This window comes from Lipomyces doorenjongii, assembly GCF_038497915.1.
Source record: "Lipomyces doorenjongii strain NRRL Y-27504 unplaced genomic scaffold V1508scaffold_1, whole genome shotgun sequence".
Taxonomy (NCBI): Eukaryota; Fungi; Ascomycota; class Lipomycetes; order Lipomycetales; family Lipomycetaceae; genus Lipomyces; species Lipomyces doorenjongii.
In genome coordinates this window covers 637,725-659,208 of record NW_027118068.1, presented here as the reverse complement: position 1 = coordinate 659,208, position 21,484 = coordinate 637,725, and the positions used below count along the sequence as shown (strand labels likewise).

At 47.1% G+C, this 21,484-nt stretch overlaps 9 protein-coding genes across 9 annotated transcripts; 4 read left to right on the top strand and 5 right to left on the bottom strand.

Annotated features, from left to right (window-relative positions):
• Nucleotides 1-232: 232 nt before the first annotated feature.
• V1508DRAFT_401534 (uncharacterized protein) lies at nucleotides 233-1,043 on the top strand (the record flags this gene model as incomplete). The annotated part of the gene is made up of 5 exons (XM_066938423.1): nucleotides 233-381; nucleotides 434-544; nucleotides 697-763; nucleotides 832-897; nucleotides 927-1,043. 5 exons carry the CDS (start codon nucleotides 233-235, stop codon nucleotides 1,041-1,043), a joined length of 510 nt encoding a protein of 169 aa, XP_066799174.1.
• A 20-nt stretch (nucleotides 1,044-1,063) lies between these two features.
• V1508DRAFT_408105 (ammonium transporter AmtB-like domain-containing protein) lies at nucleotides 1,064-3,026 on the bottom strand. The gene has a single exon (XM_066938964.1). The coding sequence runs from the start codon at nucleotides 2,813-2,815 to the stop codon at nucleotides 1,349-1,351; it is 1,467 nt and encodes a 488-aa protein (XP_066799173.1). The 5' UTR covers nucleotides 2,816-3,026; the 3' UTR covers nucleotides 1,064-1,348.
• Nucleotides 3,027-5,141: 2,115 nt separating this feature from the next.
• On the top strand, nucleotides 5,142-7,364 carry V1508DRAFT_408102 (ketopantoate reductase PanE/ApbA C terminal-domain-containing protein). The gene is made up of 2 exons (XM_066938963.1): nucleotides 5,142-5,426; nucleotides 5,483-7,364. Exons 1-2 carry the CDS (start codon nucleotides 5,210-5,212, stop codon nucleotides 7,222-7,224), a joined length of 1,959 nt encoding a protein of 652 aa, XP_066799172.1. The 5' UTR covers nucleotides 5,142-5,209; the 3' UTR covers nucleotides 7,225-7,364.
• Nucleotides 7,285-9,134, bottom strand: V1508DRAFT_408099 (uncharacterized protein). The gene is made up of 4 exons (XM_066938962.1): nucleotides 8,412-9,134; nucleotides 8,252-8,359; nucleotides 8,085-8,191; nucleotides 7,285-8,031 (listed from the first exon to the last, which is right to left on the bottom strand). Exons 1-4 carry the CDS (start codon nucleotides 8,974-8,976, stop codon nucleotides 7,381-7,383), a joined length of 1,431 nt encoding a protein of 476 aa, XP_066799171.1. The 5' UTR covers nucleotides 8,977-9,134; the 3' UTR covers nucleotides 7,285-7,380.
• Nucleotides 9,135-9,256: 122 nt separating this feature from the next.
• Nucleotides 9,257-10,319, top strand: V1508DRAFT_408098 (uncharacterized protein). The gene is made up of 2 exons (XM_066938961.1): nucleotides 9,257-9,719; nucleotides 9,777-10,319. The coding sequence occupies exons 1-2, from the start codon at nucleotides 9,372-9,374 to the stop codon at nucleotides 10,158-10,160; spliced, it is 732 nt and encodes a 243-aa protein (XP_066799170.1). The 5' UTR covers nucleotides 9,257-9,371; the 3' UTR covers nucleotides 10,161-10,319.
• A 64-nt stretch (nucleotides 10,320-10,383) lies between these two features.
• On the bottom strand, nucleotides 10,384-12,809 carry V1508DRAFT_429635 (uncharacterized protein; the record flags this gene model as incomplete). Its single annotated transcript, XM_066941892.1, has 2 exons — nucleotides 10,384-12,383; nucleotides 12,431-12,809. 2 exons carry the CDS (start codon nucleotides 12,807-12,809, stop codon nucleotides 10,384-10,386), a joined length of 2,379 nt encoding a protein of 792 aa, XP_066799169.1.
• A 444-nt stretch (nucleotides 12,810-13,253) lies between these two features.
• On the bottom strand, nucleotides 13,254-13,831 carry V1508DRAFT_394418 (reactive mitochondrial oxygen species modulator 1-domain-containing protein; the record flags this gene model as incomplete). The annotated part of the gene is made up of 5 exons (XM_066938002.1): nucleotides 13,254-13,378; nucleotides 13,431-13,453; nucleotides 13,511-13,601; nucleotides 13,654-13,687; nucleotides 13,754-13,831. 5 exons carry the CDS (start codon nucleotides 13,829-13,831, stop codon nucleotides 13,254-13,256), a joined length of 351 nt encoding a protein of 116 aa, XP_066799168.1.
• A 414-nt stretch (nucleotides 13,832-14,245) lies between these two features.
• Nucleotides 14,246-16,980, bottom strand: V1508DRAFT_363247 (uncharacterized protein). Its single transcript, XM_066937264.1, has 6 exons — nucleotides 16,758-16,980; nucleotides 15,972-16,693; nucleotides 15,733-15,921; nucleotides 15,337-15,674; nucleotides 15,174-15,286; nucleotides 14,246-15,120 (listed from the first exon to the last, which is right to left on the bottom strand). The coding sequence occupies exons 1-6, from the start codon at nucleotides 16,903-16,905 to the stop codon at nucleotides 14,399-14,401; spliced, it is 2,232 nt and encodes a 743-aa protein (XP_066799167.1). The 5' UTR covers nucleotides 16,906-16,980; the 3' UTR covers nucleotides 14,246-14,398.
• Nucleotides 16,981-18,123: 1,143 nt separating this feature from the next.
• Nucleotides 18,124-19,858, top strand: V1508DRAFT_363245 (uncharacterized protein). Its single transcript, XM_066937263.1, has 3 exons — nucleotides 18,124-18,644; nucleotides 18,700-19,319; nucleotides 19,370-19,858. Exons 1-3 carry the CDS (start codon nucleotides 18,281-18,283, stop codon nucleotides 19,601-19,603), a joined length of 1,218 nt encoding a protein of 405 aa, XP_066799166.1. The 5' UTR covers nucleotides 18,124-18,280; the 3' UTR covers nucleotides 19,604-19,858.
• The last annotated feature ends 1,626 nt before the right edge of the window (nucleotides 19,859-21,484 follow it).

Below are 21,484 nucleotides of genomic sequence, written 5' to 3'. Positions count from 1 at the left end.
TCTGACTCTATTTGGCGATTTCATTCTCCGAAACTTTCCGTTAGAACTGTCACATTCTGAGTTTCATACCCTTGGTAGTGGATCTTATGAACTTCTGGGTGCATCAAATCATCTGTCTGTCAAACTTTAACTATGGAAATGCATCGAGTGGCCGGGGAGCCCTTCGTCAAGTGGCTGAGACATATACAGCCACTTAGAGCCTACAAAGAAGACAGTAATAACTCCGAAGACAATGGTGGATGTTCGTGAGGTTCCCGATGGAGGAGACAAATTGATGAGTGTTATGAGACGCCCGCTTTCACCCGATGCGACAATAGAAGTCCCGGCAAGTTGGGATGAATATCAACGTGCGCAAGAGCTCCTTGATGTACAGGGAAACAAGTGTGTATCTTAATGGGATCGTCGACTGGACATCCGCTCACGCAGAATACAGATTCCCTCGATTGCGGTATGACGGCAAACGCCAAATTGCGATCGTCGTGGCTGCCCCAACTCCACTGCATGGAGATATGGTGGAGAGTTGTAAAACCATCTCGGACGTGCTGTGGATCGGGTTACGGTTCGAAGTGGAATCGAGGAATCCATAGTGAGTAAAGTGTCACACCACTAATATTACGAAGGACATCGACACTGCTCATGGACGCATGGTCAAGGAGGTGGGACGGCGCATTTCGTTACCTGTACGGTGACGACTAGAATGATTGTCATCGAAGTTGCTGTGTCGCAGTCATATAGAAGTCTTCAAGAAGCCATCTCGTGGTGGGTATGCGCGGCACATTTCATCTGGGCATTGCGATGGGTCTTACGGAGGGCGCCGTGGTACAAGGCCAGGTATCCAATACTGTGCAAGCGAACAAAAAATGGAGGCAGCCATTCAGTAAGCAAGAGATGACCTCCGTGTCCAGCTACAACAACCCTTTGGTTAGTACGGGATGGGGTTACGTGGTTCGTTACGCTTGAGGCAGTCGTCATTGATGCCTTCCGCTGCGAGGATCCGAACTGTCCTTCTGATACGTTACTGGATCCTACACATTCCTTTGTAAGTAGCAAACAATCAAACCGTGCCGAATAACTGTAACTAGCTAATTTTTTCCTACAACAAGAACTAGTGTGCAGAGAAGAAGCTCAGCGCAACAAGCGGTGCTGAGATTGTGAGCATCATCGCACTCGCCAGGTCCAGACGTAATCAGGTGAAAGATTCCAAAAATCATACAGTGTTATATTCAAAACCATGCCAAACAGTATTTACAATTCTACATCAAATTCCATGAGTAACTAACGAAACCTAAAAGTACAATGATCTAACCCACATACACTCCGTACCCAGCATCAAATGCAAACATCTCACCTAGCTCTCCTTCTCGCCAGACCCGGAGCCGCGCTCGGTAGATTCGCTAGCGGAATACGGCTGCACGGGCACGAGCGTCGGCTGGTTCTTGTAATGCTCTACAGGCACGCCGTCGGTTGGGGTGGGATGTGCCCAGGCGAGGTAATCGCGTCTAACTTCGACATAATCGTAGGCGAATTCGCCGATCTGGTCTTCATCCATTCCGCGCATCTCGGCATCCTCGTCCGCGCGCAGCTGTAGCCCTGGGACTTTGTTGAGGCCGTAGCAGATAGCGCATGTCATAACGAAAGTGTAGGCGGAGCACGCGAGCACGTAGACGGCTTGCTTGTACAGCGCTGGGTAGTTGTGATTTACCCAGCCGCCTGTCGCACCGAGATTCACGCCGTCGAGACCGATGACGTAGTCCGCGGCGAAAAACCCGTTCCAGATCAGCCCAATGATGCCAGCAACCGCGTGCTCGGCAAATAAGTCAAGAGAGTCGTCGTTGCGGAGGAGATATTTGAGCTTGGTTGCCAGATTGCAAGTAATGCCCGCTACGACGCCGAGCGGCACGGATGCCCACAGCGGGATGAAGCCGGAAGCGGGAGTGGCCGCTACAAGCCCGGAAATGAAGCCAGAGCAGATGGCGACAGTGGACCACTTGCGCTCAAGGCGGTAGTCCATGAGACACCAGGACGCGGCACCGAAGATGGCTGTCAGATTAGAGTTCCAGGATGCGTAGATGGCCCTGAGGTTTGCGCCAAAGGATGAGGCCCCGTTGAAGCCTAACCAGCCGAACCAGAGCAAAATTGTGCCGAGTGTGACGAGCGAGACGTTGTGCGGCCGGAAGTTGAGAAGGAGCTTGTCGCTGCGGCGGCCAAGCACGAAGGAGTACGCGAGGCCGGCGACACCAGAGCCGATTTCGACCGGTCCGCCGCCGGCGTAGTCAAAGACGCCCCATTTGAAAGCCCAGCCGTTGGGATTCCAGGCCCAGCAGGCGACGGGGGCATAGACGATGGTGGCGTAGATGAAGGTGAAGACCATGGCGGGTAGGAGCCGGCCGCGCTCGGCGATCGAACCCATGATGATGGCGAGGGTGACACCGCAGAACATGGCCTCGTATAGAGAAAACAGAAGCTCGGGGATGAGTGGTGTGGCTGCGGGCGGGGCACCGAGGACGTTGCGGAGTCCGAAGGAGTGGAGATTGCCGATATAGCCATTGGTGGCTGTGCGAGAGAACGCTAGAGAGTATGCCCAGAAGTACCAGGTGAAAATTGCAACCGCACCGCTCATCATGCATGCCCAGATCATGGACAGGGCAGACTTGCGGCGGGCGAGGCCAGAATACAGGAAGCCGAGGCCGGGAATCATAATGAAAACCATACTGGCAGAGATTAGCACATACGCAATGTCACCGAAGTTGTAGTAGACATTGAGGTCCTCGGTAGCGGAATTACCGCCGGTCGGGCCGGTGCCGTTGTATTCCATTGCGACGAAGTGAGTCACAGCGACAGACGGAGAGTCCAGGCAAATCGAGCGGACTGAATTGTGTGGGAGGGAGCGTTGGAGAAGCCAGACACGGGGATATATAATTTACGAAACAAAGTGCAGAGTGACGAAAATGAGAGGAGGATCATGCACGCCGAGGAGGAGAGAGCCTCGAAGGCGAACTTTTTTTTTTTGCAGGCCACGCTAGTCGCGTCGCTGGACAGACTCGGGTACCGGTGGTAGTCTGGCCGTTTGTGCGGCTCGAGCTGGAGTGGCTGATCGCATTCACATTAAGCGTAAATACTACCAATCAGAGTGTGCACACTTTACAATGTATATATATATGCACTCTGCACAAAACATTTCTGACGCAAACTGGAAGTCAAAGCGACTTTTGATTGGCTGCGCGGCCGACTCCTCGGACTCCCCGGGCCTACTTGTTATCTCAAATCGATTGATTCTACACATCCCACTGCATACAACACAACCCCCGCAATTCTGTCTGACGGCGGTGGCTGAATGCAGTGACCACGCGCCATGTAAGCTCTACAAGAGCGAACTATTCTGGGGGAGTGATGGAGTTCTGCGTGGCACCTCACTCACATGTTTCCGACCACGGATGGCAAATTTTCGTCGGTAGATTAGGCTTATCGTTTTTCCCAATGCAGTGTGGCGCCGGGGGCCGTGCTATCCAGTTTCGGCATCGATTGATCGGCCAAGAAGAGCGGGACCCGCACACGTATCCCCAAAACAGTAAGTGAAAAAGTGACGTGGGTGGCGCAATTAGAGTCGCACCTCCAATTTGTAGAATACAACTTAATAAGTTACAGTAACTTATATATTAGTTGACCTTCGAACACGCCGATGCGTAGTCGTTTCGCGTTGTGCTATTCCTACTATGTATGCCCTGTTGATATTATTATGATAGGTGCAAATAGTATCCGCTAGACTCGTCAGTAATCGCAATTGCAGCCACGGCCCTTCAATCTGCCAGCAATCGTCGTGATACTCGGCGCCGTAGCTGCATTCTATTGTAATAATAACATAGTCGACAATTTGTCCTTTGTTTAATTTTCTCCCGATGCAAAATTTTCGCTGGCGTGGCAACTCCACATGGCACTCGCCCCACACTTCGATCGCAGTCGCGTGCCTCTCTCGCAGCACACATCCAACTGATCGCCAAGTCCGACGTTTATCGCCTCGGCACTTTCGACTCTATACTTGTCGATACTGCCGTTAACATAGTACGTGATTTCGTAGTGACATCGCATACGGATGTCGATTGTAAGAGCTCTGTATGCAGGTCACACGTTGTATAGTTGTATAGTTATAGAATTACCCGACAACGTAAACCGTATTGACGCCCGATTACTTCTTCTGATAACGTAAATAGAGAGATTAGAGGAGATTTGGCTCTTCTCATCTGGAACTCCAACCCCTAACAATGAAACTGACCAAATTGATTCACGTTCCAGTCTTCAGATAATATGGCTTGCCTTATACATTGTCCTACCCTATCCTACCCTATTTCCGACCCGTTCTTATAGTCCACGTCTTACAGCATTGCCTTTGCCAATAATAAGTGATACTACGTATACACAGGCGAACATAATATTGCTTATACGTCCTAAATGTTCGGGAAATCTTATGTCGGTTACATCGAAATAGCGCTAAGTGTGTGCACTTGAGAAAAGCTCGAGATACAGGAGCATATTTGGAAGAATAACATGTGATGGCAGCGGTTCTCGGTATTTGCCAGTCAAAAAGACAAAGAAACCTACGGAATCTGTTCAAGTAAATAGGGTCCTGTGGTGCCTTGGCGTGTTCGATGGCGAGGCAAGTTGACTGTGACAATCATCTCGTTGTAAGAAAAGGTACAGGAATTGATACATAAATAGATAATATTTTGATTATTTTGATAAAAGGAAATATTAGTTGGCCCCCTTAGTTTAAAAACGTCTTGATTATTACTACGTCTGTAAAAAATGGCGTTGATAAGTTGGCTCATGCCAGCCTTATAGTTCTCGTCGCCAGTCCAGGTAGATGTAATACCAACGCATCCAGCGTGCGACCCTCGTGATTTTCCATGCGATAAATTCAAGCTCAGCTATAATCCTAACCGGTTGTCGCTCACATCTGTGTTGGTCCGGACTCGCAATGCTCGGAGTCGGCATCTAATATATCATCGGTGCACAGACGTAAAGAACAAATAACGTTTTGAGGTGTACAATTTCCACCGAACTTTCTGGCCTATTACGAGGCATAACCCTAACCTTCTCGTTCTATAGGTGGTTTCGGACGGCGCCATAAATTCTTTGAGGGGATTCTTGTATCCGGTCATCAAGAAACGCATTTAATCCGTCTAGATCTATTGCCAATGTGTCAATAACGACAATGCGAAATAAACAAATTCATGGCGCAATAAGTCGCATGGCACGGCAAGGGTCATCCGCGGATTCACTGCGGAGCGTGTATTACCGTTGGCAGGCCAAGAACTTCTACAAGGATTGGAAACAGCAGCGGATAGATTCCACTGGGCCCAGCGTGCCGAAACGAGAGCACAAAGTAAGGCTACTGAAGGCACATCATGACATATTTAGGAACACTGTGGGTATGTGGACCTTCTGGTACGGCAACTAATAGTCTGATACTAACAATGCGCGCCAGCTGTTCTTGGTGTTGGGAGCGTCGGTGGTTTCGTTGCGTGGGCTCTCAAGAGGAGTCCCGTCAAGGCCCGAATAGCTGTGATCTTGCGGTCCCGGAACCAGGCACTTGAATTTCACAAGAGCAAATACAAAATCAGCGTAAACAGACAGTTTGGCGGTCAGTCCTTTACCGAAGATGCGGGCCCTTTCCGGATGGTGAGATTCAAGCACGCACGGCATTCGCTCATTCGAATATACAACCTTATCGTGTGCACCAAAGCACATGATACATTGGACGCGATTAAGAGATTACGTGATAGACGAACAATTGACGCCAAGGCCAATATTGTACTTCTCCAAAATGGGCTCGGATTGGTGGAGGACATCAAGGCGCTCTGGCCTCTGCCAGAGTACAGACCTAATATCATTGTCGGAATCAATACGCATGGCTGTTCGCCGGGCCTGAAGCCATTCAGCATTCTTCATCGCGGCATAGGGTCAATTCAGTATTCTGTGTTACCGCGCTACGATACAGAGAAGCTGCCAGTTCCGAACATGGATCTATCACAGACATCCGAACAGTCACGATTAAATTACCTATCAGATAGTAAAAATTTACAAGCATGGAACACAAAATATATTATGACCGTGCTCAATAGCTCGCCTGATCTTGGAGCAGTCCAGGTCCCCTATAAAGAACTTTTAGCGTCGCAAATGGACAAGATGCTGATCAATTGCTGCATTAACCCGCTTACAGCACTTATGGACGTGGACAATGGCGAAATAGGAAGCTCGACGTACCTGATGGCTCTGTCACGTATGATTATCGCAGAGGCAGCTTCCGTTCTTCGGAATCTTCCTGAAATGAAGTTATACTTCACCGAATATGAGCTAGAAGAACTTCTCAACCCGATTACGGTCTGGAAAAAAGTCGTCGCTGTAGCGAAGAACACCGCGTTGAATGTATCCTCGATGCGACAGGACATTCGAAACTACAAAGTCACTGAAATTGATTTCTTGAACGGCTTTATTGTCCAGGAAGGTGCGAGACGAAAGATATATACGCCAGTGAGCCGCGTGATAACGCTTTTGGTGAAGAAGCTGGGGCAACAGGTGCGCAATAGAGATAAATTGACGCTCGCATCACCGCTAGAGGCTCACCACAGCGAGACGTATGCTAAGAATTGGAGCGTGGATCCCGTCATTGCCCATGACTTAAAAAAAGAAGAGAGGAGCAACTTTAGCCTCGGGCCAGTGTCAATAATGGATAAGCGGATTGCAGAGCAATACACGCAACCCGAAGTGATGCCACCTGATAAGGAGCAACCGGATGTTCAACTTGAGCCAGCCTGGACGGTAAACTCCTTCACAAGCCCAGCGAATGATTTCGATAGACCTGTGAACATGAAGCTGAAGGAGAAAATACTTCGGCGCTTTCGAAGATTGGCCCTACGAAAGCGTGGATTATGGATAGGAAGTTTGTCGCAGCCTTTGCGTAAGGTGGAGCGTTCAAGACCGTTCCAGAAAATTGCTAGGTTATACAATGGGCCTTTACGCATGCGCCCGTATGCTAGTTCAACAATATCTAGAAAAGCTAACGAGAGACTCAAGAGAAGAGAAGACGCGAGGCATGATGGGATAATGGAGGGCTTGCACCGGGAGAAGGAAATTGCGAAACTTCTACGGGAAGGTCTCAGGCAGCAGAAGGTTAACAGCGATGATGACTTTTTGGATAAGACTCAACCAGACAAAGCGCAAGAGTGAAATTATGCGTGGACGGACAACAACTGTATATATAATCGGGACTGAGTTGGTGTGACTGTACATAGGATATTGGGAGTTCGGCATTTACTGCTAAATAGCATTTTGTATTTTTACATTAATTACACTTCTTTAGCCATTATACTCATTCACATGATCCTATCCATGCAGTTGTAAATGAGCACGTGCTATGTGCCTTCGCTCGACATATAACCGTCTGATGTTGTCCTTATTCTCGGCATCGCAATTCACATCGTCGTTACTCCTGGTTAGCACGATATCAGAATTCTTCACGACCTCCTCCAGAATAGTGTTGAGCATCGCTGTGGACTTGACTTTAAACTTTGAACCATTCGAGATGCCCGAGATGAACGCCTTCAGCTGCGAACGCTCTAGTGTTCTTGCTTGCGGTTCGTCGCTTGTTGGTTCCCTACAAACCTCCTCTCGCACCTGAGCAACTGCCAGCGCAACCTCCGTCCGATACGATATCGTATCAAGAGAAAGCGTGTAGTCCCCCAGATACCCATGGGCCTCCAAGAACTTCAACTTTGGCGACTCCATCTTGGCAGTTTCACTGTCACGATCACAACTCCTCCTACCACCACGTTTCAATATTATCAATAACTCGGCAGTAATGTCGAGTTCGCTGTTCTTGTTGGTCGGAAGGGTAAAGCCATATTCGCACAGCAAGAACGAATTCGTATGAGCTCCATACGAAAGATATATCTCTTCGCCAATATCATACGAACGAGTAGTCACCAATCCAAAAAATTTCATGGCTTGTCCGGCATCGTATACTTGGACCGAGCACTGGAAGGTTTGATTAGTCTCACAGGCGACAAATAATTTAAAACATGACTCACATGTTCCTGGTCGCTATGATTAAGGAAATCGACCACGGGTGCTAGTGTCATGCAATCATTAGATGTACGAGCTTCTGCCATTTCGTAATACAAGCATCGCGAATTGACTACATAAGGCAGTTAGTCCAGATTGTAATGGCTGAACTAGTTTGTAACTGTGTCTATACCGCATAACCATGCCCAAATAAATAGCTCGATGTCTTCAACATTAATAAACATATCCTGTACCGCCTTCAAGTCATCCCGGAATTGATTGCTCATACGTGCAGCATGATCTGTACAGCATTAGTTCTAGCCCACTGACGGACACATACCTTAAGTCCTCACCATATGTACTTGCTGGCAAATAGTCCAACAGTCTCTTTCTACCACGATCAAGGAGATCCCAAACTAGAGGCAGTACACCTAACATCTCCAAAGTAGGCAGCACTTCCAAAAAAGAGTTCCAATTACTATTTCTCCGCAGCTTCTCCCGATACAAATAGTACGCCAACACCTGATGGGACGATAATGAGTCCAGCAAATCCGCATATTTTCCGGCTTGGCTCTTCACAGATGTATGCCGCTTAAGTCGTTTCCGCACGTTGACGTCCTGATTCTTACGAGCCGTGGACTTGAAAATGAAAGATGCTGCATCTGGACCGCCGTCGGATATTTCTTGCAATATCGCGGTCTTGACCGTTCTCGGACTGAGTAGCGCATTAACCGGAAACTGAACTATTCGCTCACCGGTTGGGATCACTCGACGCGCGACAACACCGATTCCACGACCGGAGATCTTCTGGACCTGAATTCCGTCTGAAATTAGAACACCGCGGGCCTGAAGTTCGGACGCAAGCCGGGCAAGCCGGTCTGACAGCGAAGGATGCTGATGTGTGTCAGAGCTTGTCATCGTTGATACTGCATTGCCTGTTTGAATCAGGGCTAGTATCCTTGGATCGACCTTGGTAGGAGATTAATTATAGCTGCGGTTCGATGGACGAGTTCGTTGCCTCGAGGGGAATTTTGAACCTCTATCTTCCCAAAATATTAATGTAGTTATACGTTACGTGCGATTGCAATAATGGGCTCATATTTGCCCAACAGGATCAAGTCCGACGCAAACAGCTTTAAACTTTAATTCGAGGCTGTGGGTAAGGTTTGCCGAAGTCTTCAATCCATGATTGCGCCATTGTCGGCTATCTATCAGCATCGCCTTGTGGATGCATATATTTCGACTCTATAGCATATCAACACGCTACCTATCATGAGATATTTATAGCAATATTATTGGAATAGTACAGCATCATGGCCACTCGTCGAGCACTCAAGCACATTCATATAAGCCCAACTCAAATCCCATACTCAACTGGAGCCGCGGTACAGCATGTTTTAGTCAAGAACTATCTCGACTCCAAGCGCGTTCCAGATATCGTGCCGAGACCGGTACCGACTTTGTTAACGATGGAATTTTTACCGGTATATACGTTTGGCAGGCGACAGCAACATGACGAGGAGTCAATACGGAAAATTGAGATCTTGAAGACAAAAGTCCCTGAAGTTACCAGTGTAGTGACTACGAGAGGCGGGCAAACGACGTTTCATGGTCCTGGGCAATTAGTGGCGTATCCTATTATTGACTTGAAGGAGTTTAATGTTAGTACTTTGTTCCCGGCTTGATATGCGGGAGATTGCTAATTAGGTGATGCGTAGCTCTCGTCAAAGTGCTATGTACGAATGCTAGAAGATACAGCAATAGAGCTGCTGAAAGGATTTGGATTACGCGCGAAAACTACGGAGAATACGGGAGTCTGGCTATCAGATAGCGAAAAGATTGCGTCAATTGGTGTTCATCTTCGACGTTATATTACTTCGCATGGAGTCGCGATAAACGCTTCAACGAACCTGTCATACTTTGATCAAATAGTAGCGTGCGGATTGCCTGAATCGAAAGCAACATCTATAGAACAGGCAGCACGGGACGAATGGGAAAGGCAAATGGCGGGAGTGAAGAATCCTATACAAGAGCTTGGCAATAGGCTTGCAGATATCTTGCAAGAGAAGCTAGATCATCAGTTTGAGCATCGAAAACCTTAGACCACATTTTGTGGAACGGCGTGGTAGAACATGAATCATAGATGTAAATATGTAGTAGGCACATATGGCATAGAGATAGCGGATCAAATATACATAAGATTTGGTGTGTCGCCTTGCCGTCCTCAATGCTCCCTTACATGCACGTCAACATACAAATCGAAACGCCGCAAAAGTCTATCCCGTTGTCGCCATTACATCACACTCATATACTGTCATGCCAGATTCATGAACTCCTGGAATTGGATAATTGGTTTAAATACGTCATGAGTCCCATTCCAACTGCAGTAATTCCAGCCGCTGATAAAAACGGGGCAATTAGTATCATTGAACGACTGCTTGATGGAGGAGTATCTGCCGTCTGAACCGCAAAATTTGAACCACTGCGTGGAACATTACTATCAAGTGGTGCCAGTGTCCGACCATCTTTCTTCGAAACAGAGGATGAATTGGCCCCATTCTTACTCAGAAGCGGAAACTCGTTTCTGACCTTCTTGAACGCATCTGGCGTCAATGTGGTAGTACGCGGCAGTGGTGGCGACGGTGTGTCTTCACGACCTCGCGCATTCCATTGCAAACTATCACGGTTTGGACTGCGACTGAAGCTTCGGTTCCTGTTGCCAGTGCCGTTTCGCGTAGGACTTGTTCCTGGACTGTGGGCAACATACGAAAATTCCTTCTCATATTTAAGCTGTTTAATAAAGCGCTCCAAAGTTCGAGTATTCTCTTCCGCCAGATGTTCTGCTGTCAATGCTCGGGATTCCCATTTTTGAACCTCTCGACGCGCTTGTTCAAGTTTGGCGACAATCAGGTCAACATCGAGCTCGCTGCCGGAGCCACTGCTCCGTCGTCTTTGGCGTTCCTCCTCCTTGTCCATTAACGCGATCGTATCGGCAGCTGTTACCTCAGGTCCGGCGGCTTCAGCATCCTCTTCCTCCTCAGACCGGAGGTCACTGATCGCTTGTTCGCGTTCTAACACTAGCTCCTGTTGTGCTAGCGCAAGCTTGGATTCAACTTGATGGCGCAGATATGTCTCCTGGTCAAGCCTACCCTCGAGATCAGTGACCTTCTCATTGGCCTCCTTCAACTCTTGTTCCAACGCATTCAGTGACACCGTCAACGATATTATTCTTTGTTCTGTTGCAACGGCTGCGGCTGATGATGCTTGTAGTAGTGGAGATAAGGACGAAGATGTAAATGATAATGACGGTGAGTGAGGCCATGGTATCGGGGCCCCGGACTCTGCAGCTGGCTCCGAAGGCTCATGCTGTACTCCTTGAGTTTGCATTTCCGTTGCTGCTAATGCTGCCGCTTCTGCGACTTCTTCCGCTTCTGCAACAGATAAAGCTTGCGACCGCGCCATAGATTCAAAAACCTGTGTTGCGCGCTGTAATTCCGAATGCTGAGTTTTGGCAAATTGTATCTCATTGGTAATCCTTTTGACGACCATTTCCAATGATATTGGACCCTTAGTCGAAACTCCGGATGATGCCAGCACTCGAGATATAATGCGATGTTTGGCTCTACCGGGTCCACTAGTCGCGCCAGTCATGGACAACGTATTGCCATTTGAAAGATGTCCAGCAGATGACAGCTTCAAGTTTCGATTCCCCAAGTTCACACTTGGATCAATATCGGAGTACGAAAGATTTATACCACCACTGCTTGGATGCAATTGATTCTGACCTTGAGGAAACATACCGAGTCCCGACTGCGATAGCAAATTAACTGCACCAAACACTATCTTTTCCACTCTAGCAGAGACTTTATTGTGGAGAACCGTCTTTGAATCTTCGCTGGATATATTGATGCCCAGGTCAATAACATCCTCGGCCTTCAATTCATGTGGCTCACTTTCTTCACCTTCAGAAGACAGTCTGCGACCATTAATAAATGTACCGTTCGAACTTTTAATATCACGAATCCAGACTTGGCCGGTATTCCGGTCTGCCCAAATTTCAGCATGCTGTCGACTCAACACTCGAGAATCAAAAAAACCGTTCTCAGGCGTAGGTATAGTCCTTGAATTCATTTGACGGCCCAAGAGCATGGTATTGGGATAAAATGGCACGCTTATGCACTTGCGCGTAAACGTACTGTTTAGAGGAGTTAGATATAAATATACCGATTCTTGCGTTGCACCTGGTGGTGTCACTTGGAATTGTTGCTGTTTGAAAGACCCGGATAACGCTGCCTTATGATGCACACCATGACCTTCTCGAGGTTCTATGGATATCAGCACGATTTTCCGTTACTATGGCTATGTAGCTTACTCTTCTTTCCAGATGAACGGCGTTCTTGGACTTCTTGAGTCAAACTTCTCTCAGTGGCGCCATTGATCGGCGGTCTCTGCAAAGGAGGCAGTTGATCCTGAACTTGATCCTGAACTAGTCCAAGCCCACCGGTCGCGCCATCCTGAGATTGCACTGTTATTCCATTCAAAAGATGTCCTTCTTGAGCGACTTCTGGATCAGGAACGGCAGGTAAATCATTGACGTCGGCATCGCCAACCACAGTACTTGAATCGTCATCGCTTTCAATATCGCTCATCGAGGAGTGCGGCAGTAGAGCAGCATGTGGCTCAGGTGGGACCGGCGATGGTGATCGCATCAGAAACTGTTGGTTCGGAAGCACTAATGTAATTGTTGACATCTGCTAGTAGTTGCGCAGAAGGATCTAACGATCTGTTCTTTCCTGCTAAAACTGTCTCGTGAGGTGCATTAGCGGCAAGTTGTAGCGGCATGCGTGCAATACACCGAGTTTGTCGATGCAGTACCTATGTATATGTCTTCTATTTCGTTACAGCTGTCAATATGCGCGATGATTGTTGGTGTTGCGATGAACTGTGCGCGTGTTGACCGGGTTCTATTGTTCAAGTTGCTTCTGGGCCATACGAATGTGCAACGCCCAGTCCCAAATGTACTGTTTGTGTAATCATCGGCACGACCACGAAATCACAGGGAAACAAGTGGTGTAAATTATTTGCATACACTATAAAGAACCTACGATTTGATTATGCGGCATAAAATTGCTGAATGATAGTTCTCGGATTATTTACAACGGCATTAATTGTGCCATATTAGAGACACTTCCAATCTAATTTCGCTTCTCACGCGTCGATGGTTCCGCCTGCCCAGCTATAATCCGCATCTGCTGAGCGCGTAACCGGGCAAGCTCCATTCTATACTTGTAGGCTTCTAAGCCATCGTCGGATCGAATCACTTTGCTACGGTTAGCGCGAAACTAATGCGTAACAATAGTTCATTCACAAACCTGATCCAACAGACATGAACAGCCTAATGGAAGTTATTAGCATTATATTACATGCAATGCCGTAAACGGATCTTGCTCACCCAAAAGTAGCAGCGGAACCCAGCATATATTGGCCTAGACTGCGAACGAAACCATTGGGACCGGGACCATAGCGAATTATGCTGAATCCACCTGGAAATCGTCAGCTGCAATAACAAGACGGACAGACGATATTCATTCTAACCAAATAGAAACCCGACAACAACTCCAACCGTTGTCTGCATGACGTATTATTAGTTACGAACATTCGCACAAGAGACTGAAACGGCTCACTGAAACCGTACCCCCATCATCGCTCCCATCTTGAACTTCTCCCAATTCGATGGGGCCTGGCCGGGAAAATGCTGTGGTGGCGGCGGCATACTTGTCGAACTAAATATGGAAGATCAAGATGCTTTCCTAAACGAAGCACACGGCTGCTGCTTGTGTAATAAGAAGCGATCCTCTAGAAGTCGTCGTTCTATGCTCTTCGCACAATGCGGAGAGAATTTATTTGCCGCCTAAACTGTATTGAGCTTATGAGACCCAAGCTCACCTAACCCCAAATACTGTGGATAGCTGGAATTTCCAATTTTATCAAGCCAAAGCATAGTTGGGATATATCTTCCTAGATTCAAACTGTTTACTTCTCAATGTATGATAAACTATTGATATTCCGAATCGGGCCACATCCTGTCAAATTGACAATAACAGAAGTTCTCCGTGCCACGGGCGCCAGAAATTTGGCTATCTCCTAAAATAAATAAGGGCGACCGTCCGATGATATAGTCATTCCAATCACTTTTCAATATATATACTATTCGGTACAATATTTTTTGCAATCGTCAAAACTTTATGCGGTAAATTATCCCCAGCATTTCATATCCAAACACGAACGTAAACAACGAAACCATATGCATTAACAACCCCTGCGTCATTATGCTGTAACTTTAAACAATATCATCACCAGGCAAGGCATCATAATCCTCATCCGCGTTATGTAGTCTCTGAAGAGTTGATGCACCGCTCTTGATACTGCCCGCGGTCACATCCCATAGTCTATAGTAGTCAACATTTAAACCTCCAATCCTTGCCTGCCCTCCTTGCCCCGTCAAATCCATCAACGGCTGCTTAAACACCGAGTCCTCTACTCCCCAGAAGTCTTTGCAATTACTAATGCACCCATTATCAAACGGATTATAATGGGTAGCCACCGCCGGACGCCGACGTCGCCGATGTTCATCGGTTGCCGATGCTGAAAACCATGACAATCCTGAGCTTCCTGAGAATAAATCATGAACAAGATTGATAAATTGTGTAATGCCCAGTAGCTTACAACAGGCTCCGTATGTGCTCCGCTGGCGATGTCCATGACTATGTGAGAACGCACCGGGTTTATCGGGTGCATACGGATCTGCCATACTAGATGGGACGGGCTCCTCATCTCCATTACCACCCATCCATCCGTATGTGTGTAGATTGTAGGCTTCATTTGTGGTGATGGAACGTGAAACCTGATACAACTGAACAACTGTAAGGAATGACACCCACGTTAATTGCATGCAGGACCATATTGCTAGATAGACGGTAAAGGCGTCATGTTGTAATCGTGCACAAAGGGCGTCGTTAAGAATTAAGCACCCTTTGGCGTCGTCGTCAGCATCTGCAGTATCTAGAAATTGTCATTAGCAAATACTTAGGTTGGACCCAACGATTGGCACTCACATATATATACCAAATACAAGAACACCGGTATTCCCAATTCTAGTAGGACCACATATAGTAAAAATGCTCTATGGTTACGCACAGCAACACAATTACTGATCCAAGGGCAATGACTGAGACAATTAGCAACTACTATCACTCTACAACAGGAAACACAACTTACTGATCAAGCCTCGCAATGCATCTTTCGCAAAATTTGCAGTGCTTGCTTCGCAAAGGCCGTCTAGTATAACAAAATATGCAGAAATGACGTGAATCATATTCGCCAACAGCCAGTAGATCCTCAATTACTTGCCGCTGTTCCGAAACACCTGAAGGCTTCGGAATATATCCAGGGTCCATTAGCATACTCTTAACAAAAAAGAGCATGGCAGATCCAAATGTTAAAAAGAACGCCACGTTCAGAACAGGAGCTTCATCATATGTCCCGGGTAGAACTTTAAATAGCCAACTAACTGCGACCCAAAATGCAGATGCAGAAAAAATTCCCGCCAGATAAGGCTAATACGGTTAGATTAATATGGTAAGTTTTGATGGATTTCAAGATGTGAGGACATACAGTCTTGTAAATGTTGTGAGCTGCACCTGGCCGAGACACGTCAAGGACTTTCAAAAGTATCTGATGCGAGCCCCATACGGTGATGATAGTAAACGCAATAGCGACCACGACGTTAATATACACCAGAATCTGTAAACAGAGCCATAAGACAAAAAATGGCCAAAAGAATGCTATCCGATTCACAACAGTCTGTCGAGTGTTATCCGTCTGAAAATATTAGCTGATCCCATAATGCTTACCTGACTGAAGCGCTTCGGCACTATCGTACCATCCGCGTCGCGACCAGCCTTCTTTAAAGCATGCATCCATACTGGATAGCACATCATCTCACGAGCAATAATTGCTGGTGTCTTTCCATCATTTGTTTCTGCTTTCACGTCTGACCCCTCTTCAATCAACCGCTTCATCGATGACATATTACCTCTAACTACCGCCCAGTGAAGTGGTGTGAACCCTGTCGTGTCTTTTATTTTGACATCAGCACCCCATCGAAGTAGTATATCCACACTCAAAGCATCTCCCTGATAGGCTGCCCAATGTAGTGCAGTCCGGCCCTGTGGGTCAACGTAGTCGACAGGCAATCCCTGATGCAGAAAGTAAACGATGAGCATGATATTTGACGAGTGGATAGCTATATGTAGAGCGTTAAATCCTTGTGCGTCCGTTCTCAGTGGGTCAGCTCCTCGTTGTATCAGCAGGTTCACAACATTAGTTAATCCCACCCTGCATGCCCAATGTAGCGGGGTTGCCATTAACTCTCCACCTTTACGATCGACCTCCGCGCCATGATCTAATAGGTAGGTTGCAGTCTCGACTCCGTTATTTATTGCTGCCCAATGTAACGCCGTAGCACCATCTGCGGACGTATCCTGCACACTGAATTGGCCACTGGATATCAAATTTTGAATTACTTCGACTTGGTTTCGCTGTGCAGCGGTCATCAAATCCGATTGAGGCTCCGCTTCAACATCAACGTTAGCCTTCCATGCACTAGATTAACACTGATAATAATCCTAAAAGCTAACCTGGAGGAGAACTTTGTTGTTGCAGATTCTCGGCACCACTGGCAGACGCGGCCGCTCCCACTGATCTTGCATCCGAACCCCGTCGAGGTGCCACATTCTGCAACTCCGTGGTCGGCTGCAGCGTATCAGGGTCTGGAAGCGTAGCCATATTCCAGACTCTAAGATGACTGTACCTAGACGCCTATTAGGTATACAGTATATATCGTACTTCTAAAGAGTAAGACCGGATGATTATAATTATATGTGGGCGGTGCATGTTAACAGGCGTGTTCTGCCAAACCTAAAAATCAGGGTTGAAGTCTACACGTTTCGTCATCATGCATGGAGGACGTAATCCTCTCTAAGTCTAATTAGTTCCCGGACAGATATTACTTAAAAACTTACTGCTCTCATGGACCTCAGAAGATAACACAAAATACGAGATGTTATGTATTACTACGACGAGATCTTTGGATTCGTGATATTATGGATAAACGCGGATCACTAGGGCATTTTCTGCACGGAAGTATTTAACACCCCGGATATCAAAATCTGGCCACTGAAGTCTAATTGAGATTCAACGAATGGCATTCATCTATCGCGTCTGAGAAGGCGATTGATTAACGAATCAAATAGGATCTAGGCGAATATGTTCAACTCAAAAGCTTCTCAAGTTGAAATATTGAGGTAATTTATAACTAGTCTTGATTAAAGCATTAACGCCGGGATGATCAATAGTTGGACCAAGTCTGATATAATCAGTTCTTTATAAGGATCTCAATTCAAATAGGTTTGGTCATGTTCGACACTTCTATTAATGGAAGGTTCCAACTATATGTTTGACTTCAAACTCTGTACCAAAGCTGCCACAAAGGAAGAAACTACATTCCCGATGTCCGACCATGAAACCCCTGTTTCCACGCTGATCAGTTGGTATCATAGTAATCGCCATAGTTGTAGTTATAGTTGCAAAGTAAATATATTATGGTGCAATCTACGTTGAGACTCGAGAGCGATCCAAATCCTCAGCTGCTGGCCTGGACAGTGCGTATGATATGCGGACGGGCTGTTTCAAAGTCAATTCCATCTGTGTACGAACCTCCAATACGGGCATGTTTGTTCATCAGCGAACCGGTGGTTTATTTTGGCGTGGCACACTGGCTTATGAACTACGTTAACCCAAAACCTGTTCAATTGCGTGACCCAACTGGTCTCGGCAGTAGAGCCTCGTTGTCAGAATAGGGGCTTGTGCATTTAGCGTGGTAGTGAGACAAGTTATATGAAAAATGCCGTAATTGCACAAACGTACCTGACTTGTCCTGCGGCCCTAGTGCCAAATTAGCGTTGGGGCGGTTATGATTGTCCGGATTTCTCATCAAACTCGTGAGGTTTACACTCGTTAATTTGCGTACATTCCATTTTCAACTGCGGACTACCAGTTTATACCGGTTAATGAGTCTTAGGAGTAGTGTGCGGAAGCTGTTCTTGAGAGGAATTTGATTTGCAAGAGTTAATATCTAATACTCGTCGGCCAGTTCTCAATCATGTCGTCTTCCGGGATTAGCCGACCCGTTTGCCAGTTCGCCCGGCAGTCGCTGAAGAGCCCGGCAATTCGTTCTTTTGCAACTTCCGTTACAGCTACCGAATCTGTTTCGTCTGAATCGAAGTCATCTGGGGCTCCTTCTAGGCGGAGGGGCACACGTTTCACCGATGTTCTGAACGCCGGCCCATCATTCGACGAGTTCCTCCAAGCGGGGCTAAGCAAGCAGGATGTTATAGGACATAAAGAAAGCAGTACACCAAAAAAGGAAATTGTCAGATTACCGTCGTGGCTCAAAACGGATATTCCTAAGGGTGCAAATTTTAGCAAGATCAAAGAAGACCTACGGGGCTTGAACTTGCATACCGGTAAGCGTTGTAAAGTCACCCGCCAAGTCTTACAAACTACTAAGTATTGATGCAGTTTGCGAGGAAGCACGTTGCCCAAATATTGGTGAATGCTGGGGAGGAGGCGAAAAGTCGGCAGCAACAGCTACTGTGATGCTCATGGGCGACACGTGCACCAGAGGATGTCGCTTTTGTAGTGTTAAAACTAGTCGAGCGCCGCCACCTCTTGATCCTCACGAGCCTGAAAATACTGCTGCAGCCATTGCGCAATGGGGTCTCGGTTATGTTGTATTGACAACGGTCGATCGTGACGACTTACCGGATGGTGGGGCACATCATTTCGCGGAAACTATTATCAAGATCAAGCAGAAGGCACCTCATATTCTTGTTGAGGCGCTCACTGGTGACTTTCAAGGAGATCTGGCAATGGTGGAGCTGATGGCACGATCGGGCCTAGATGTTTATGCTCATAACATTGAGACTGTCGAGGACCTTACCATGTATGTTCGTGATCGTCGGGCGACCTTTCGGCAAAGTCTGAGCGTTTTGGAGGCTGCAAAAAATGCCAAGGAGGGTCTCATTACTAAGTCGAGTATCATGTTGGGTTTGGGCGAGACTGAAGCACAAGTGGAAGATGCTCTGCGTGAGTTGAGAATGGTTAATGTGGACGTTGTTACATTCGGACAGTATATGCGGGTATGTGGGAGAGACTGCGGTTTGCGGGCGTACTTGCTGACTTTTTGTAGCCGACGAAACGACATATGAAGGTCACAGAATATATATCTCCGGAAACGTTTGAGAGATGGAGGTTGCGTGCGCTCGAGATGGGCTTCATCTATTGTGCGAGCGGTCCTTTGGTTCGATCGTCTTACAAGGCCGGCGAGGCGTTCATTGAGAATGTCCTGCGGAAGCGACAGAAGCCCGCCGACGCTACTCTGTTTCAAACAACTGGCTCCGTTATTGAGACACCTGTGATCTAAATATTGCTTTAAATCTTGTTATTGAAGGAGTATGAGGCTTGTATATTGGGAATTTTCGTATATCATCATAGAAGCTAGAGCTACGGTATTATTATGACTGAGTCATGTGACGATGTCAGTTTTTGCGAATGAATCTATTAAATACCAGGATAGATAATTTAAGCTTAATTGTTAATGATGCCGAACGGAGGCCATTTGAGAACCACAACAGTCTCAATAGCTTGCGATAGAGTAATGATTGATCATCTCTCACCGGTTTCTGGATGTTCCAACTATATGCCCCAGAAGCTTAGATGTTACTTAACGTAGGCGATGCATGGCTTGCCTACGGCGGATCCCTTCCCTTCCCGCCTGCTTTGATTAGTCCGCTTGGAGTTTATTCAGGTTCTTCTCGCACTGAACATAAGCCCAATTCTGAAGCTATCGTCTATTGCCCATCGTAGCTACTGAGCCGCGTCGGTGCTTCCGAAGCTCGCTGGAATCGACAATATTGGATCGGGCGTCGAGATTCGATGTCGATTGGAGTTGACTACGTAGTAGACTAGCGTAACAACGATCACAGCCGCCGGCATTCAATTGTGCGTGAATCCGGGCCAGAAACTTCACCATGTGTGGGATATCTGTGCCTGAGCACAAGCCATATGAGGCGGCCAAGGCATTGTAGCCAAAAACGCAGTCAAAACTCTTTGCTCTCTCTGTGAAGTCCACATCCTGAGAATTCGCCTGATACAATTTCACCATTGTTGCAACGACCCACGATAACAAGCCCTTCCAGAGAGCCTAGGCTAACAATGGCTGGCTGAACGCAAGCTTACCCGGTCATCATGCAGTTGCCGTCAGAAACGTCTTAGCTAATTTTAGAGAGGCATGAGTGACAGACATTCCGACGAAAATGGCTCATGCTTTGGAATACGTTTGCCGTATCGGTGACACACCCGTTGAAGCTGCACACGGCGCTTGATCCCCAGAGTATCTACTGTTCATCATACACTCAGTCTATTCTTGAAAGGACGATGACAAAAATAAAATAGTAATCTAATAGCATTAATAGTAATAATAATAAAAAATAGTAGTAGGTTGATTCTAATTTGAGCAAACAGATGCGTATTTGCTTTTCTTACACTAAGGTTGCTTTATGCACGGGTGTGACTACAGTGAGCCCAATGACAGGTAGCAGCTTGTTGTCACAAAATATTCCGAGAACCCGCAGGTGATTGATTGACAAAGTTCCAATCTTGACCCGGTTCCATGTTTGCTGTAGACACAGTTGACTGATAGTTTCACCACGCTTAGCTAAGGTTGGCGTCGGTACCACCACAGTGACTCGCCTATTAAGCTACCAATTTTCTCGTAATGACAGGAAATTGTCACGATCATGTCATCAGCCTCGGCTTTAACCCCCCACGGGTAAATTGCTAAATTGTTATGATAAGGCAGGCAGCCGCTTCGATCGCCGGCGCGGCGGCTCAATTCGTCCGCACAGCATTGTTATCACAGAACCAGCGAACCGTAATATCGTGGCTGCTACTTGTTTAGTTATGTGTACATACGGCATCTTCCATCCGGCAAGTGCATAAGCAAAAATAGGAGAAGCATAAATCTTGAAATCTAAATCTCCATTTACAATTCTTGGCTCAGAACCATAACTCAAACTTTCGCCTGGTAGAAAGGCATGGCTGCGAAACTCAATTTGGGTCAACCAGCTAAAGTTTCAAGATCATGAACCTTCGCCTCTTCAGCGTAGAGAAAGATACCAAACTGGAATTGCGGCTGGCGGCTCATGTGTGGGGGGGGGGGGGGGGGGGGGGGGGGGGGGCAAAAACTTTTGAGGGGGGGTGGGGCGAGGGTGGGGGGGTGTGTGTGGGGGGGGGCGGGCGTGGG

Excerpts from the sequence above, each read along its gene's own strand:
- V1508DRAFT_408105 (XM_066938964.1), bottom strand. The coding sequence starts at position 2,815 with ATGGAATACAACGGCACCGGCCCGACCGGCGGTAATTCCGCTACCGAG.
- V1508DRAFT_408102 (XM_066938963.1), top strand. The coding sequence starts at position 5,210 with ATGCGAAATAAACAAATTCATGGCGCAATAAGTCGCATGGCACGGCAA. Across the intron at positions 5,427-5,482 it reads CATATTTAGGAACACTGTGG|CTGTTCTTGGTGTTGGGAGC; the intron begins GTATGTGGACCT and ends AATGCGCGCCAG.
- V1508DRAFT_408099 (XM_066938962.1), bottom strand. The coding sequence starts at position 8,976 with ATGACAAGCTCTGACACACATCAGCATCCTTCGCTGTCAGACCGGCTT. Across the intron at positions 8,360-8,411 it reads TTTGCCAGCAAGTACATATG|ATCATGCTGCACGTATGAGC; the intron begins GTGAGGACTTAA and ends AATGCTGTACAG. Across the intron at positions 8,192-8,251 it reads TATTTGGGCATGGTTATGCG|TCAATTCGCGATGCTTGTAT; the intron begins GTATAGACACAG and ends TGCCTTATGTAG.
- V1508DRAFT_408098 (XM_066938961.1), top strand. The coding sequence starts at position 9,372 with ATGGCCACTCGTCGAGCACTCAAGCACATTCATATAAGCCCAACTCAA. Across the intron at positions 9,720-9,776 it reads TTGACTTGAAGGAGTTTAAT|CTCTCGTCAAAGTGCTATGT; the intron begins GTTAGTACTTTG and ends GGTGATGCGTAG.
- V1508DRAFT_363247 (XM_066937264.1), bottom strand. The coding sequence starts at position 16,905 with ATGGCTACGCTTCCAGACCCTGATACGCTGCAGCCGACCACGGAGTTG. Across the intron at positions 16,694-16,757 it reads ACAACAAAGTTCTCCTCCAG|CGGAGCCTCAATCGGATTTG; the intron begins GTTAGCTTTTAG and ends TTGATGTTGAAG. Across the intron at positions 15,675-15,732 it reads CTCACAACATTTACAAGACT|CCTTATCTGGCGGGAATTTT; the intron begins GTATGTCCTCAC and ends TAACCGTATTAG.
- V1508DRAFT_363245 (XM_066937263.1), top strand. The coding sequence starts at position 18,281 with ATGTCGTCTTCCGGGATTAGCCGACCCGTTTGCCAGTTCGCCCGGCAG. Across the intron at positions 18,645-18,699 it reads GGGCTTGAACTTGCATACCG|TTTGCGAGGAAGCACGTTGC; the intron begins GTAAGCGTTGTA and ends GTATTGATGCAG. Across the intron at positions 19,320-19,369 it reads CATTCGGACAGTATATGCGG|CCGACGAAACGACATATGAA; the intron begins GTATGTGGGAGA and ends GACTTTTTGTAG.